Source organism: Grampus griseus (genome assembly GCF_964374135.1).
Source record: "Grampus griseus genome assembly, chromosome: 15".
NCBI classification, from domain to species: domain Eukaryota; kingdom Metazoa; phylum Chordata; class Mammalia; order Artiodactyla; family Delphinidae; genus Grampus; species Grampus griseus.
The window spans coordinates 57623771-57641508 of NC_139009.1; the positions used below are offsets into that span (position 1 = coordinate 57623771).

The 17738-nt window shown below is 39.8% G+C and overlaps 1 protein-coding gene across 1 annotated transcript; it reads left to right on the top strand.

Annotated features, from left to right (window-relative positions):
• Positions 1–34: 34 nt before the first annotated feature.
• GKN1 (gastrokine 1) lies at positions 35–17233 on the top strand (the record flags this gene model as incomplete). Its single annotated transcript, XM_082672750.1, has 6 exons — positions 35–94; positions 13825–13878; positions 13967–14101; positions 15062–15172; positions 16303–16450; positions 17139–17233. 6 exons carry the CDS (start codon positions 35–37, stop codon positions 17231–17233), a joined length of 603 nt encoding a protein of 200 aa, XP_082528876.1.
• Between the last annotated feature and the right edge of the window lie 505 nt (positions 17234–17738).

The window sequence follows — 17738 nt, forward strand, 5'->3', positions numbered from 1 at the left end:
AGGGAATAAAGGGAATAAAATGAATACACGTAACATGTCTTTAATGGACAAAGATATGATTAGAGGGAACGAAATAATAGGAGATGGTTATGAGGTAACCATACCTGACACATCTTGCCTGGATTTGAATTGTCTAGGTTTTCCAGTTACTCACTGTGTATTCTTTGGCAAATTATTTAACCTCTCTGTTCCTTAATATCTTCATCTCTAAAGAAAGGGTAATAAAATGGCTCCTCACAGGGTTACTGTGAAGATTAAATGAGGGTACACATAGAAAGCACTTAGAAGAGTAGCTGACACAGTAGGTGCTCAATAAATGTTATCTAATAGTATGGTCACTATTTATTATTCATAAGACACATTCAATCTTGTTAGTTATTAAGAAATTGCAAACCAATTATTTAATAAGAAACTATTTATTTCTTTTAGTGAGCATAAGGTGAAAAAAGGTCCATCTTCTGCACACAACCTCCATAATTACTCCAGCTTAAAGAGCTCACACTCCTCTGAATGTTTTGTCTCTACTGCTCATTTGGAGAAGCTGCAAAGCATAAAAGAAACAGTACAGGCTCCTGGATTACATGAAAACATTATTCCATTTTTTAACTGCCATGTGACCATGGACAAGTTGAAAAGCCTCTCAGTAAGAAAATGGCCATCAGAGAGGAAATGAGCTCTCGCCAGATTATGGATCTGTTGGACTTCCCAGCCACTAGAACTATGAGAAATAAATATGTATTGTTTATAAACCACTAAGTCTGTGTCATTTTGTTATAGCATCCTGAATGCCTAAGACAATCAGACAAGGAATAAATGAAGGTAAAATCAAATCTTTTTTTTCTTACTCTTAATTGATTTAATAGATAACTGTTCAAATATAATGATAAACTATTGATTTTTGGGTGGTAATGATGTGCCAGTGTAGGTTCCTCAACTGTTAACAAACGTACATTCTGGTGTTCATTTGATGAGGGCGGCTATGCATGTGAGGGCAAGGAATGTAGGATATCTGTACATTCCACTCAATTTTGAGGCTAACTTAAAACTTCTCTTTAAAAAACCTGTCAAAAAAACAAGGCAAAAAAGAAGGAAAGAAAAAATAAACAAATGTAACGAATACAAAATAGTTAAACATGTTAAATATTAATCCAACTATATCAATAATTACTTTAAGTATGAATGATCTAAATATACCAAGTAAAAAAGAGATTGTCAGAGTGGATCAGAAAAACAAGACCCAACTATATGTTATATTCAAGAAACTCACTTTAAATACACAGACACTGATTATATGTAAAAGTAGGTTAAAGTAAAGGGGTAAAGAAAGTTAACTATCTAACATTAATTTTTAAAAGTTAGAGTACCTATATTAATTTTAGAGAAAGCAGACTTCAGAACCACAAAAATGTATGAGGGATAAAGAGGGGCATAGGGCTTCCCTGGTGGAGCAGTGGTTGGGAGTCCGCCTGCCGATGCAGGGGACACGGGTTCGTGCCCCGGTCAGGGAAGATCCCACGTGCCGCGGAGCAGCTGGGCCCGTGAGCCATGGCTGCTGAGCCTGCGCGTCCGGAGCCTGTGCTCCGCAACGGGAGAGGCCACAGCAGCATATTTATTTCTCATAGCCCGTGTACCGCAAAAAAAAAAAAAAAAAAGAGGGGCATAACATCATGATAAAGCAGTCAGTTCTTTGGGAATATATAACAATACTTAACACCCATGCACCTAACAAGAGCATCAAAATACATGAGGTTAAAAACATACAACTACAATGAGAAATAGAGAAACATTATTCTAGCTGGAAACTTTGAGTAATTGGTAGATCAAACTGGCATAAAATCAGTAAGCATACTGGTGCTGAACTGAACAACAGCATCAGTTGACTTGATCTAATAGGCACATAGAATACTTCTTTCAGCAACAGCAAAATACACATTCTTCTCAAGGTCATATGGAACATTCAACAAGGTGGACCAGGGCTTCCCTGGTGGTGCAGTGGTTGAGAATCTGCCTGCTAATGCAGGGGACATGGGGTCGAGCCCTGGTCTGGGAGGATCCCACATGTCGTGGAGCAGCTAGGCCCGTGAGCCACAACTACTGAGCCTGCGCGTCTGGAGCCTGTGCTCTGCAACAAGAGAGGCCACGATAGTGAGAGACCCGCGCACCGCGATGAAGAGTGGCCCCCGCTTGCCACAACTAGAGAAAGCCCTCGCACAGAAACGAAGACCCAACACAGCAAAAATAAATAAATAAATCAATAAACTCCTACCAACAACATCTTCTTTAAAAAAACAAAAAAACAAGGTAGACCACATTCTGGGCCATAAAACACACCTTAACAGTTTAAAAGAACAGATATCGTACAAAGTATGTTCTCAGACCACAATGAAATTAGGTTAGAAATCAATAGCAGAAAGACAACTGGAAAATCCCAATGCACTTGAAGACAAAATAACACTTCTACATAATGCATGGATCAAAGAAGTCTCAAAAGAAATTAAAAGGAAATAACCTAAAAAGTAACAGTGATTATTTCTGCAGAGTAAATATGTGTCAATATTTTCTTTAATAATTTCCATGTTTACTATAATTTACTTTTATGATCAGGAAAAAAGGTTTTTATTATTTCTTAAATGAAATATTGAAAAGGTAGAATTTATAGGCTCTGGTGACCTATAGTGGAGGAGGAAGGGGGTGAGAAATCAGAATTGAGGATATCCTGATTGGCTGTTAGAAATGCCACTAAACTAAACAGAAGTTATAGAAATGCCGCGGAGCGGCTGGGCCCGTGAGCCATGGCCACTGGGCCTGCGCGTCCGGAGCCTGTGCTGCGCAAAGGGAGAGGCCACAACAGTGAGAGGCCCGTGTACCGCAAAAAAAAAAAACAAAAAAACCCTATCAGTGAGTGGCAACTGAATACAAGCTCGGAGCTCCCACTGATTCTGCATTATGGTGAGTTGTATAATTATTTCATTATATATTACAATGTAATAATAATAGAAATAAAGTGCACAATAAATGTCATGAGCTTGAATCAACCCAAAACCATCCTCCCCCACCCCACCCCCCAGTCCGTGGAAAAATTGTCTTCCGCGAAACCAGTCCCTGGTGCCAAAATGGTTGAGGACCGCTAATAATATATACAGTTGTAAAGTCAAGTCTGAAGCTTGGTAAGGTTTGATCTGTTTTTCCAACATGTCGGGGCGGCTCAAGTGTTCAGAATAGAGGAGGTCTTCCAGCAAGAATGAGACAGGTAATGAGAGAAAAGGATCAAGCGTAGAATCCAACGGCAACCCTGAAGGGACAGTTGGAAGAAGAGAGGCAAGCAATTGTTCAGGTGGTAGAAGGAGCAGTTGAAGTAGAAATGGGTGAAAGGGGTGTCACAGAAATTAAGCTAGGAGAGAATTTCAAGAAAAGAAGAGACTATCATCGTCAAAAAGTAAAGAGAAGTCAAATCATGAGTACTGAAGAGATACCAGCATATCAGAGATTTCAGGGTTACGCTCCTTGCCTGGTTCACTTTGAATCCCGGCACTACCAGTTACCCTTCAGACTTGAAGCCAAATTTCAATGGGTTGAGCTAGGACTGGGAGGTGAGGATGTGGACTTGGAAAAATGACATGATCCTTTTAAGAGATGTAAAGGGAAGGGAAGTTATAAAGTCTCTGTTTATGAGGAAGGTAGAGTTAAGGGAAGGTTTTCATGTTTATTTTTGGCTTGCTTTTTTAGTACTGGGGAGATTTGCCCATACAAACCAAAAAAGAAGTAGCAAACCAACAGGAAGATATTAAAGGCTGAGAAAAAGGACAGCTATCTGATGGAGGAAGGTGGGCATTGGAGGTGGAGATATTGTTCTTGGAAACTGTTAAGCGCACATTTCTCCAAAATGAGAAAGAATGAAGAATGGGTGAAGATAGTGATCAGTAGATGAAGGCATGTCAGTTCAAGAAGCCTGATACCAGGACTTCCCTGGTAGCACAGTGGTTAAGAATCTGCCTGCCAATGCAGGGGACATGGGTTCTAGCCCTGGTTGGGGAAGATCCCACCCAGCACAGCCAAGAATAAATAAATAAATAAATTTATAAAAATAAAAAAATGAAGCCTGATACCGTTTATATTCCTGGTACAGTAGGCAGGGTAGGAGTGATGTTGAGGACTTGAATAGGTTGGCAAACTATTTTGAACATTTGCTGAAAGGGAGAGGGAAGAAGCTTGCTAGAGATAAGGAAAGCTGAATTCCACTGCGACTATTACAGGCCCAAGGAGAATAATTTTTTAGTTTAAATTCTTTTCTTTTTTTTTGCCTCCCATCCAAGAAGAGAGAGGAAATTGTTTGGCTTTTTCTAGATTTGAGGAAAGTGGCCAAAATTAGGAGAATCTTTTTTGTACATGAACTTAGGTTGAAATCATCCTTGATTGAGCCCTACTCATATGGCAAGAACTATGATAGACACACAGAATATGAGTTCTGTCACAGCAGACTAATAGCCTAGTACACATCCAAGACCCAAGGCATCCATCCCACATCATCTACACACACATTCAATCTATTTTAGAGTGAGACATGAAATTCTACACAATAAATAGTATCTGCATTTCTAAAATATGCATACCTGTTTAAATAACTCCCTGAATATGTGCCTTCATGAAGAGATCAAATTTAAAGGTGTGTCAAAAAAAAATGAGTGATTGCTTTTTTAGAGAAACACCCATGGTCACCAACTAAAATATTATTTTACTGGGAGGAGCTCAAGGATATTGGAACATATTGGTGTGGGAAAGAGTCAAGAGCGTTCACACATGCAGGGAAGTATGAGATTGGCATACCTGAGCTCAGAGGCCAGGGAGGAAGAGAAGTGTCTTGTGGCTATTGGTGAAGATTAAATCCCTACAATAGTTCGAGCTTAGTTAGTGTGTAGCAAATTGTCGGTTCTTGATAAGTGGAATAGTTCTGACTCAACTTTTCTTTATCTAATTGTGATTAAATGGGATCTTTCATAACCATAAAGGTGAATCTGAGAGTACTAAGAACATTATAAGGTGGTCCTCACTGAACGCCCCCCTACAGTTCACACCACCTGGCTCTGCTGCTCCCCTAGGCTGATGCTTCATCCCTAGGTGTCTATACGGCGTGTCCCACAGGTCTCAACCAAAGGTCCATTTTCTGCATGAAACCTCCATAACGACTCCAGTTTAAAGAGCTCACACTCCTCTGAATGTTTTGTCTCTACTGCTCATTTGGAGAAGTTTCAAGTCATAAAAGAAAGAGTGCAAGCTCCTGGATTACATGAAAACATTATTCCATTTTTAACTGCTATGTGACCTTGGACAAGTTGGAAAGCCTCCCAGAACGTTCCTCTTACCTTACTTTGATATATCCATGTTATGTGCATGTCTTGTCTCCTATCAGAGACAGCTACTTAATCTGTGAAGCCCAGGGCAAAATGAAAATATGGGACCCCTTGTTCAAAAAACAGAAAAAAAGCTTTTTCCTTTCTTCCATAGTTTCTCTCTTTCTCTCAACCAACGATGGTGTTTTTGATTTGCTCTTTAATATCACACTCCCTTGCTCATGGGGATACTTGCAAGATAATTGCAAATCCTCAAAGGCACACAGAGCCCCCCACTGTGACTCAGCATGCAGGTGTACCTGCATCAGGTGTCTGACCTTGATCTTTCCTGCATCTGCACCCAGACCCCACAGTGGAGGTAGACGAGTGGGTTGTGGAAAGCACACCCAAGGAGGTGGGGAGAAGCAGGAGGTGGGACCACACATGAGCCACAACTCCAAGCCCCCAGGGCATGCTGCATTGTCCCATTGGACTTTACTTACAAAACACAAATTCAGAAATATAACTAATAAGAATTTCAAGTTGGCAACTTTAAAGTCTTAAATATGGGGCTGTCTTCTGAGTATGAGTCCTGGGTAACTACGTTGGTCACATGTCCAAAAAGCCAGCCCTGCTCTCAGACAGATTTCAGGATCTTGGAGTATTAGTCCTTGTTGTTTTATATCTTTGAATCTTCTGTAGCACTTGTGCTTACTACATTAGCTGGAACATGGTTAATTTCTGTTAATTGATTACTTTTCAATATGAGAAAATGAGTAAAGAATTGTAGGCCAGCACAGCAAATGAAAAAATTTCCCTGGCCTGGATGAGGGGAGTTGGTTCCTTATTTAAATGCAGTGGGACCTCTGAAGAAAAATTACACTCCAGAATAAGTCTGAATAGATAGGTTTTATTAAGCATTTCCAGGAATTGGAGACTGCAGATGTGGGTAGGAAGAGTATATAATTGAATAAACATGGAGCTCAAAATTCCCTGAAGTACCTCTGAGGATCCAACATTTTCCTCTGAGCATGTGTTCTTCCAGACGTGAACAGATTACACACCTGTGTATATTTTCTATCTGGGATGCAGAAAAGCAAACCAGTTCGGATCAGTCACTCTGCCGAAAACTCAATGATTCACAAAACCATGCTTCATTGTTCAGTCTTAGGGCAAGTCTTTTACTTTGACCTCTTCTGCCAGGGAAGCCATGGGGATAGTTCCATGTGGGGACCACGGGGTCCTCACAAGACCTGGCCTCCAGGTGTGGCCTTCACAGCTGTAGCACTTTGGTCCTCACCGCTTAGAATCTGATTTTCATCTTCCAGTGTTCAGTTCAGTCCTTTCCAGGCCTGATTGCTATGGCTGAAGGACCACAGCATCTGCACAGCTTTCACACCACTTTCTCTAAATTGCCTCAATATGAACAATGAACAAGGAAAGTGTTATTAGCTCTAAGATAATTATAAAGTAACATGTTACTCTCATTTTGTGATTTCTATTCCTCACGTGAGCATATTTTCTCCAATTCCTTTTCAGAATGAAAGTACTTAACCAGGTTCGATTATTCTTCATAGTGATGAAAAATGAACTTCTTAGTCAATATTCTCTTTATCTCTACTTTCATGTGTTTTTTAGAAATGATGTCATCACTCAGCAGACATTCTTTTAGCAAGATGCTTCCAAACTCTGTTTACAGCGCTCTCAAGGTTAACAACCGATCAGAGGTATAATATATCTCTGGTTGCCTCTGAGGGGATCCAGAAGGTTCAGCAGATGCAATTGGACAGACATACAAGCAGCAACAGAAAGGCAGGGTTATATATATTTTGGAAGGTCATCGTCCTGAAGGAAATAACAAAAAGAGAAGGCTTTGTGATGCCATAAGAGAGAGCTCCTTCCATGTTGCTGTAATTTGAAAAGAATTTCTCTCTTATACAAACAAACAACTATGTAATAAGCACGGATTTTCTGGAATTAGAAGCTTTCTAGCAATAATTATTAAACTGTTATTCTACATGTATGTGTCATTCCTGGTCACAAATACATATGGAAGATATGATAGGAGTACCCCACTGCCACAAGCTCTGAAAGCTGTAGCCACAGGGACAGTCACTAGAGTCTTAGCTGCAGACTAGTAAACTGAGACCATGGGATAGGACAGAAGTTCTCCGCCCCGACTCCCCACCACCAGGTGACAAAGTGTGTCCAGATCTCACAATGAACCACCTGACTTGGGATCATCACAAACTGGTGCTCAGCAAGACAACAGAGGCAGAGAGACTGAGACAGAATCTCTGCATGAAGGGGCTTCCATACGCCAGCAAAGAAATTATAGAGTGAAATGAAGCAACTGAACAAAGCAAATGAACAAAGAGGGCTCCCACCCATACAGGGTGTGGGGAGAGGTGAGGTCCTGGCTGTGTGCACTGTGAGATAAAATAGGGCCTGGTTCTTGGCATGGCCTGGCTTCGAAATCTGTGGGCAGAGCAGGCTTTATTTACTCAGGGGCTGATGTGCCCCACACTAACCCTGGGCACTGGGACCACCACCTCCTGGGACTCCCTTGGTGCGTCACCATAGCCAACGTAGGGCAGCACCTCTCTAGCTGGCTCTAAAAATTAGAAGTGAATAAATATTTTGCATTTTTTATCTTCTGGCTTGAGCATCTACTTTATGCAATTCTAATTTTAAAATAGGTCTAGGGAGAATCATATATGTGCCAGTATATTCTAGGTTCTATGGAGGTGACAAAAACACATCGACAGGTCCTGTCTTTCTCTCAAGGGAGGACAGGAAATGTATAAAACATAGCTCTCAGGGTGGGAGGGAGCAAGAGACTTGCTCATGCTTCCTTAAGACTTTTGACCTTGGATGAGACTAGGGTTGAGGTCAGGGTTGACACTGCCATACACACATATACACATTTTCATACATACCATACAAAGTACAGAGGAAGAGGTTCTTCTGATTTTTGAAGCTGTTGAAATAGCAATATTATATAAAGGAGGAATTTTTTTAAAATCCAAGATTTATCCTCAGAGGCAGCACAATTGTTTTCTCCCTAAGGAAGTTGCCCCACAGGAATGTTAATAGGTGTTAGGAAAAATAAATCAATAAAAGAAAAAAGAAAAACCAGGTTCTATGGTCAGTTAAGTTTAGAAGAATCTGGATGAAACAACATGATATAGATTTCTTCTCAACAGATTCCTGGGCACATCTGATATGTGAATGTGAGTTGTCTATCTCTAAGAGGGAGATTATTGAACCCTGAACTCTATCTATCTATCTATCTATCTATCTATCTATCTATCTAACTATTTACTTGTCATGGAGCATCTTCCAGACCAGCACTCCATAGGCCCACTGGAAAATATGTCAACCTCAACTCCTTGGTAAGATATGACACACAAAAATTATCCTAGGCACTGCACCATGGACCAAAGTGACTACCCATGGCTGAGTGTAAAGGCACCACGCTGTCCACTCTGACTTTGAAGTGACGTGACAATTCCTAAAGCAGATGAAAGCCTCTTCACAAAGCCCAGAGATAAACCCACACACATATGGTCACCTTATCTTCAATAAAGGAGAAAAGACAGCCTCTTCAATAAGTGGTGCTGGGAAAACTGGACAGCTACATGTAAAAGAATGAAATTAGAACACTCCCTGACACCATACACAAAAATAAACTCAAAATGGATTAAAGACCTAAATGTAAGGCCAGATACTATAAAACTCTTAGAGGAAAACATAGGCAGAACATTCTATGACATAAATCACAGCAAGATCCTTTTTGACCCACCTCCTAGAGAAGTGGAAATAAAAACAAAAATAAACAAATGGGACCTAATGAAACTTAAAAGCTTTTGCACAGCAAAGGAAATCATAAACAAGACGAAAAGACAACCCTCAGAATGGGAGGAAATATTTGCAAATGAAGCAACTGACAAAGGATTAATCTCCAAAATTTACAAGCAGCTCATGCAGCTCAATATCAAAAAAACAAACAACCCAATCCAAAAATGGGCAGAAGACCTAAATAGACATTTCTCCAAAGAAGATATACAGATTGACAACAAACACATGAAAGGATGCTCAACATCACTAGTCATTAGAGAAATGCAAATCAAAACTACAATGAGGTATCACCTCACACTAGTCAGAATGGCCATCATCAAAAAATCTACAAACAACAAATGCTGGAGAGGGTGTGGAGAAAAGGGAACCTTCATGCACTGCTGGTGGGAATGTAAATTGATACAGCCACTATGGAGAACAGTATGGAGGTTCCTTAAAAAACTAAAAATAGAACTACCATATGACCCAGCAATCCCACTACTGGGCATATACCCTGAGAAAACCGTAATTCAAAAACAGTCATGTACCACAATGTTCATTACAGCTCTATTTACAATAGCCAGGACATGGAAGCAACCTAAGTGTCCATCAACAGATGAATGGATAAAGAAGACGTGGCCCATATATACAATGGAATATTACTCAGCCATTAAAAGAAATGAAATTGAGTTATTTGTAGTGAGGTGGATGGACCTAGAGTCTATCATACAGAGTGAAGTAAGTCAGAAAGAGAAAAACAAATACCATATGCTAACACATATATATGGAATCTAAAAAACATGGTTCTGAAGAACCTAGGGGCAGGACAGGAATAAAGATGCAGATGTAGAGAGTGGACTTAAAGACATGGGGACGGGGAAGGGTAAGCTGGGACGAAGTGAGAGAGAGGCATGGACATATATACACTATCAAATGTAAAATCGATAGCTAGTGGGAAGCAGCCGCGTAGCACAGGGAGATCAGCTAGGTGGTTTGTGACCACCTAGAGGGGTGGGATAGGGTGGGAGGGAGGGAGACGCAAGAGGGAGAAGATATGGGGATATATGTATATGTATAGCTGAATCAGTTTGTTATACAGCAGAAACTAACACAACATTGTAAAGCAATTATACTCCAACAAAGATGTTAAAAAGAAAAAAAGAAAGAAAGGAAACCTCTTCACAGATGGCTGCCCTCCATCCCAGGCTTAGTGATCTTTTGCAGCTAAAGAGCAAGTTTGGAAGAGATTAGTGGACACATTAAAAACATAAACAAAATCTTACCACAGCTACACTAATCCACTCATGCTAACATTCTGAAAGTGATGTGGGTAGTTAATCAAGCTTTACCACCATGTGACCCAGTGCTGTGATTCCAATCCATGCATATACGGATAATCATGGGCTCAGGAAGGTTTCCAAAGGGGAAATTTATAGATCAGTGATTCATGAGACAGTTTTTCTCCTCAGCAATCTTATTTACTAGCTTCCATTTGTAAGAGAGAGCAGGAAAAAAATTGAAACTTTAATTCACCTCCAAGATTGTTTTGAGCATTTACTTGTTTGCCCAAGTGACAAAATCTACTCTCTGTTTCTGATGAAAACATTTAAAAAATTATTTTAACATCATTTCTGAAAATTAAATTATCTAGAAACAAATAAGAGGACAGGGATTCCTTTTATAGCTCCGGGAAAAAAAAGAAAAAAGTTTCCCCCTTGGATATGGGGAAGACATGATGGAGGCAGTGGCATGTGAGTTGGGCCTTGAAAAATAAATAGCAATTACCAATTAGAGAAAGGCAAGGGGTTGGCACTCCAGGGTGAAGGAACTACATGTGCGAAGGCATAGAGGCACGAACCACCCTGAATATTCCCACCAACGTGGAACTGTGGTGTAGCTGGAATATAGGTTTATAGAGCGACAGATACACCTGGGGAGACTTAGGAAACCTTATTATAAAGGACCCTCTGTGCCATTCCAGTGAGCTTGAAGTTTATCTTGTAGGCTGCCAGTGGAAGTTGCTAAGCATGATAGAGTCAGTTTATTTATACATGTATTTTTAAAAGACAACCTTAGGGAAAATGTGGGGGAAATGCACTGGAATATGAGAGACTGATGACCAGAATGATCAGTTACACAACTGCTGTAAAAGTCCAGGTGAATGAAGCTGTGGGCAAAGCCAGAGTCGAGCATCGATTCTGACTGAGATGAAATGACAAGGTTTAGTAACTAACTGGAGGGTTAGAAAAAAGACCAAAGAGAGCCCCAGATTTTCTAACTAGATGTATGGTCCTGTCATCCAAAGAGCTCAGGATTGCAGAGAAGGTTATAGGTTTTGTGGGAGTAGCTAATAGAACATGTTTAGCCTAAGCAAAGGCAACACAGTGGCTTGGTTAAAGGTACGAAGAGGAAACCATTCCACATTCTTACAGGAGCTGTTATCTACAAGGCCCACAGTTTCTTGCCTTGTTTGATTTTAGGGATGATTCTTTTTCTGAATCTGAGTGACATCAATATATAAAATACCCACACCCACAGCTTCAGTTGGAACAGAAGTTATCATAAATCATACTGAGTTTTGTTTTGATATCTTCAACTTCAACAAACAGTGAGTCAGGTCAACTCCATGTCAAAATACCTTGCTAACCAGACGGATATTCCAAAAGGCTTCCTGGCACACCAGAACGTAGCACAGATATGGAAAATGGAGAAAGATAAGTCTTGGACCCCACCTGTTCACACCTAGCTTGAGTAAGCTGGTCAAGTATAAATATGAGAAGACTTTTTTTCTGAGTCCATGCCTGGCTTCATTGCTTTGGTGAAGTCAAGATGAAGTTCACAGTGAGTAGATATTTCCTTTTGAATTTATTCCCTTATAACTGGAGACTGTTAATATTCTGAGCTAAGGGGGTCTGCTTCTTATGACAATATCACTTTAATGCAAAATTTTGTAAAAATAATAATCATCATCATCATCTCTTTTCTTTTCATGGAATCATGGCATTTATAAGCATCTCTATAGAGAAGGATAGTTATACTGGGATTGGTCAGATGCCTGAGCATCTTACACTATGCTATGTTTAAAAAAATTACTTTCCAGATCTCCTGATTCAGGTCTGGGCACAGAGCAAGCAGTCTCTAACCCTAGAAAATGTCCGACTTTTCATACCTTCTTAAATTCCCTTTTTGACCAAAACTTCTGAGTACGTTCAGGCAAGATAAAAAGCTTATTATCAAAACAAATTGGCAAGAGACTTACTGTCACATTCTCCCCTGTGAAATGGATCTCTAAGAAAGTTCTACCTTGGACCCTGTCTGTAGCCATTTATTCATGAAAACACTTGAAGCATGAAGCTAGTGCAACATCTCACTTGTGTTTCCATGTAAAAGGCTGAAGAGTGTAGCAAATGGACCACAAAATTCTGCCAAAGTAACTGGTGGTGCTGTGTGTCTCATAACAGGATGCAGAAGTGCTAGAGTCAGGTAAACATTTTCATGTTTTGGCATACTAAACATTAAAATATATTACAGCAGACTCTGCTTCATAATGGAGTTGCAAGTGTGAAATAATTTTCTAGAAATAAGTTCTATTTTTATATTTTGGTTTTTTGACCACGAGACACGTGGGATCTTAGCTCCCCAACCAGGGATCAAACCCTCACCCCCTGCATTGGAAGGCGAAGGCTTAACCACTGGACCACCAGGGAAATCCCTAGAAATAAGTTCTACTAATAGGAAGGTTAAAAAAAAGAGCTCCAGACACAGGTCATATCTGGTTTCTCTTCTGGTTCTGCCTTGAGCAAAATGTACACCTTTGGCCAAGTCACTCAACTTCTGAAGTTCAGTTTCCTCATCTGTGAAAGGATTATGTTGTACTAATCGATCTCTAAAATTTCTTCCACCTCTGAATTTTTTTTAATCTCCTTCTTAAACTATCAGGGGAAACATCAAACCAATTTTTTAAATTACCTTGAATTACTCGTGCAGTTCTCAAACCATTTTGTTCCAGGCAAAGGGAATGAAGATAAGCGCCCAGAATCACGCACCCTGCATAAAGCTCTGTGTTCTGACAACAAGCGTTGTGTACTCAATGACACATGACTACATCAGGTGTCCTGGGACAGTGATTGACTTCCCTTCTGCTAAGCACATTTGACAGCCAGACACCCCATCCTTGGCTTCTCATCATTCATATCCAATCTGCTTACTAATCCATTACTTGAAAACAATTTTTAAATAAAAAGACTACTGCTATTAGGGGGTCTAGGAAGAGAAGAAACATTCAGGGCAATAAATAGGAAAATTAAATTAAATCATTTTCAGATGTGGTTCTCAGAACTTAAAACCATTTTCATACCATATATGCTATTCATTTTCAACTTTATTTTTCAATATACTGACACTTCATCGGTATTTCATAAGACCTACATTAAAAATTCTAAAACAATCAACATAATTACTTATAATTAACCTACAATTCAACATTATCATTAAAACTTCCTATGGTTAAAAACATAGAAGACCAAAGAAGAAGAAAAGACAGACCACTCAACAGAGTGGTAAAGTTAGTAAGTATTTTTATAAGCTTAGATAAAGAAAGAAGACGAGGCCATCGTTTTGCCATTTAACAGTAGACCAATGTTATTTGTGATTTCAGACTGTCTTTGCTGGACTTGTTGGCATCTTTCTGACTCCTGCCCTTGCTAACTATGTAAGTCTCATTTTTTAAAGTGTGTTACCAAAATGCATTTGCAAAGAAATGTGGTATTAAATCAATGTCAATTTCTTGTAAATTACAGAATATCAATGTCAACGACAACAACAGTGGTGGAAGTGGGCAGCAGTCAGTGAGTGTCAACAACGAACATAACGTGGCCAATGTTGACAATAACAATGGATGGGACTCGTGGAATTCCGTCTGGGACTATGAATATGTAGGTAGCCCACATGCAATTTCTGTTCTTTGCAAAATGGCATTTCTTTTTTAACGACAGCAAAAATTGCCTGCTAACCATAAAAAAATTTTAAATGATGTAAATTCTGACTGCACATAAGCACAGAGTTATAAGGAAAAATGCTTATTTTGCTCACCCAGTTTCACTCCCTAGATATAATTGCTGTTAATAAGTTTCTCACAGTAAGTTAAAATTCATACCAGTGTGAATAGTAATTAGGATCCACTATGCTGTGAGGCTATAAGACAAATATGACATCTTTTGCTTTACCTGCAGAAACCCTCAGTAAAGACAAAAGACCTTCATAATATTACTGCTGCCAAAGCACAATCTATCTCACTCTATTGTCAATTTCCTTCTAAAAAGACAGAAATTGACATTTCATCTGTAACTCAAAAAGACCAAAGGAAATGTAAATGACAATATTAATTAGTAAGAGAGTAAAAACAAAACAAAAAACAAAAAAAATCCAGTTGTTTCTTGTTAGAACACCCAGCTCTGCAATTACCAGCTCTATATTTAACAAACTTTGTACTTTAGAAAAGCCAATTCCTTATAGTTTCAGTTTTATCATCTGGTCAAATAGAAAACGAATTCCTGTCTTACCTGCCTCCTTGAAATGTTGTGAAGATCAAAGGAGATTAAAATATGATAGTATTTAAAATTTTATTTCAGCAGAACAGACATATGTTGAGGGACTCTTCCCAGGCTAGAACCTGAAGCAAGTTCAACACTCAGTCTCTCCCTCAAAGAGTTTGTGGTCTATCCTTACACATGCTAGCAATAAATATGATTGCAAAACAGGGTCAGATCCAGCACTTTTATCCCAGTTCATCGTGATCTCAGAGTTCCATTTCCCTCTGCTGGTGAAACTAATTTCTGATGAGAAAAGCACCTTGGAGAACATAACTCCTTACCATCTACCATCTTCTTTAATAGGGCTTTGCTGTAACCAGGCTCTTTAAGAAGAAGTCATGCATTGTGCACAAAATGAACAAGGCAGTCATGCCCTCTTTTCAAGCCCTTGATACGCTGGTCAAGGAAAAGAAGGTAAAAATAAAAGTCTTTTTATTTTTACTTGGAGAAGTCTTATGATTTCCAATAAATAATGAGAAGGTCACAGCTGTTCCCTCTTGATCACAGTATGTTGTTCTGTGGAGCAAAAAAAGGAAAAGAGGAATTGGTAATTGCCTGAGGAGAGAGAGCTGCCACCACAGTCAAATGCTGTGGCTCACACCTTCCTCCACAGAAGCCGATCAAAACACCTCACCTTTACTGTTAGTGGAGCAAAGCTCTGCTCACACCAGTGGGACCCCTCAGTACTTCAAGGACTTTTTTCTGCAAGGCTTGGTTAGGAGGCTTCCCTGGTGGTGCAGTGGTTGCGAGTCCGCCTGCCGATGCAGGGGACGCGGGTTCGTGCCCCGGTTTGGGATGATCCCACGTGCCGCGGAGTGGCTGGGCCCGTGAGCCATGGCCACTGAGGCTGTGCTTCGCAACGGGAGAAGCCACAGCAGTGAGAGGCCTGCGTACCGCAAAAAAAAAAAAAAAAAGAGTTGGTTAGGGTTATTTGATGTAGCAAATAAAAATAGAGGATACCCAGTTAAGTTTGAATTTCAAATAAACAATGGGTAATTTTTAGCATAAGTATGTCCTATGCAATATTTGGGACATACTTATACTTACAAGTGATCTGTTATTTATCTGAAATTAAAATTTAACTGGGTGTCCTGTATTTTATCTGGCAACGCTACTTGGGGTAGGTGGGGAGAGGGGATCTATCATTCTTTAAAATGTCAGCCTGAGTTTATATCCCTATAACTGATAAGTGGGTAACTTTCACTGACAGTGTAGAGAAAACTGCATTCTCAGAAACTGATTATCATATAAATCAATCCAAGAAATATAAGATGACCAAATGAGGTTCAACCTTCAGAATAAATTTACCCTCAGACTTCTGTTTATATGAAAAGCTGGGGTTTCAAACCAGATAAATTCCTTGGGACACTACAAAATTCTGAGATATACAGGGCTGGAATTGGTCCTTCTTCATTCTGATTATGGAAAAGTTATAGCCAAGCAATACCCCCTTGTTGACCTTGAACCTAACCCCCAACCCAACAGACCACTGGGCTTAGCACTCCTTCTCTCTCCTCCTTTCCACCTGTCTTGTGCACACTCAGCTTCAGGGTAAAGGACAAGGGAAACCATCTCCCAAGAGCCTGATATACACAGTCAACCCTGACAAAGTCAACAACCTGGACCAGTTTGGAAAATCCATCATTGCCATGTGTAAGGGGATACCAACATACATGGCTGAAGAGGTTCAAGGTGAGTAGCCTCTCTACTGTGCACTCCAAGTTAATGCTGGTGGGATTGTCAGACTATTTTCCGGGCATGTCCACAGAGGACACCAATTACTCGAGAGACGGTAATCAAGGTTAACACTTCTGTAGCGCTTGCTTTGTGCCACGCGCTATTCTATGTGCTTTAAGTGTGTTAACTCATTTGCTCCTGACCGCAATCTTATGTGATCGGTTTTATTGTTATTCTCACTTTCTGATGAGGAAACAGGCACAGAGGGAGGTCACAAACCCCTTGCCTGGGTCAATCCTAAGCATTTGAGCTCTGGACTCTGTGCTTTTAACCACCCTGAAATATTTCCTTTCAAGGGTGAATCTAGAGTAAACTCAAGACATATTCAAAGAAATGCATGAATCCCTAAATGAAAGGAGAATACCAATAGACTCTATTGGCTTTTTATAGCTCAAACAATCACTAATTCTGGGCATTCAAAGAGTAATTTACATAAAAACAAAGAGTTCACACGGGGACCTAACATAACAGCAACTTTCCAGATCTCTGAATTGATTGATTTAATCTTGATAGCTAGCTAGCTAAATCTTGAAATTACTGCAGAGCTAGTTTGAAAACTGTGTGACATTCCTTGCCTCTATCCCCTAAAAAAACAGGTCCTTGAAAAGGCATTGATATTGGTTTCTTCTTTTCTTTTTATCAGAGCCAAGCCAGATTTTATACATAGGAAAATGCTTCAATATTGATATACTCTGGATTCTGAACATTTCCTTCTGTGGAGGAACAGTGGAGAACTAAAAAAAAATGTTGCTGTGGGTTTAGCCATCAGAATATTCTACGCAGAAAAATATGGGTTCTAATGGTTTTTAATGATGTCATTCTGAAATGTTTTCTCCTAGTCCTGTCTGGTTTCTTTAAGTGTCAATAAACCTATTTAGCACTGAGTTCAATTTACACTAAAATTCTTTATGATTTCTATTTGGAAAAAAATGCAGTGTGGTGGCAGCAAGTTGTCAAAGTGCATTAGACCCAGCCATTAGCCTATACTCAGGATGTGTCCCTTATAAAGAACCCCTTTAGCTGCTTCAGATACTACTAACCACAGCTCTGGGAATAGTTCCAAGACCATCCAACTACCGTGAAGACAGCTCTATAATTGATGTGCACAGTAACGTTTTAAATCAGCGAGGGCAGAAATCCACTCAAAGTAGCTTGAGCCAGAAAAGGGGAGGAGGTGTATTACAAGGATATTGGAATATCTAAAATACTCTTAGGGCAAGAAAAGCAGCTGGTATCAAAAAGA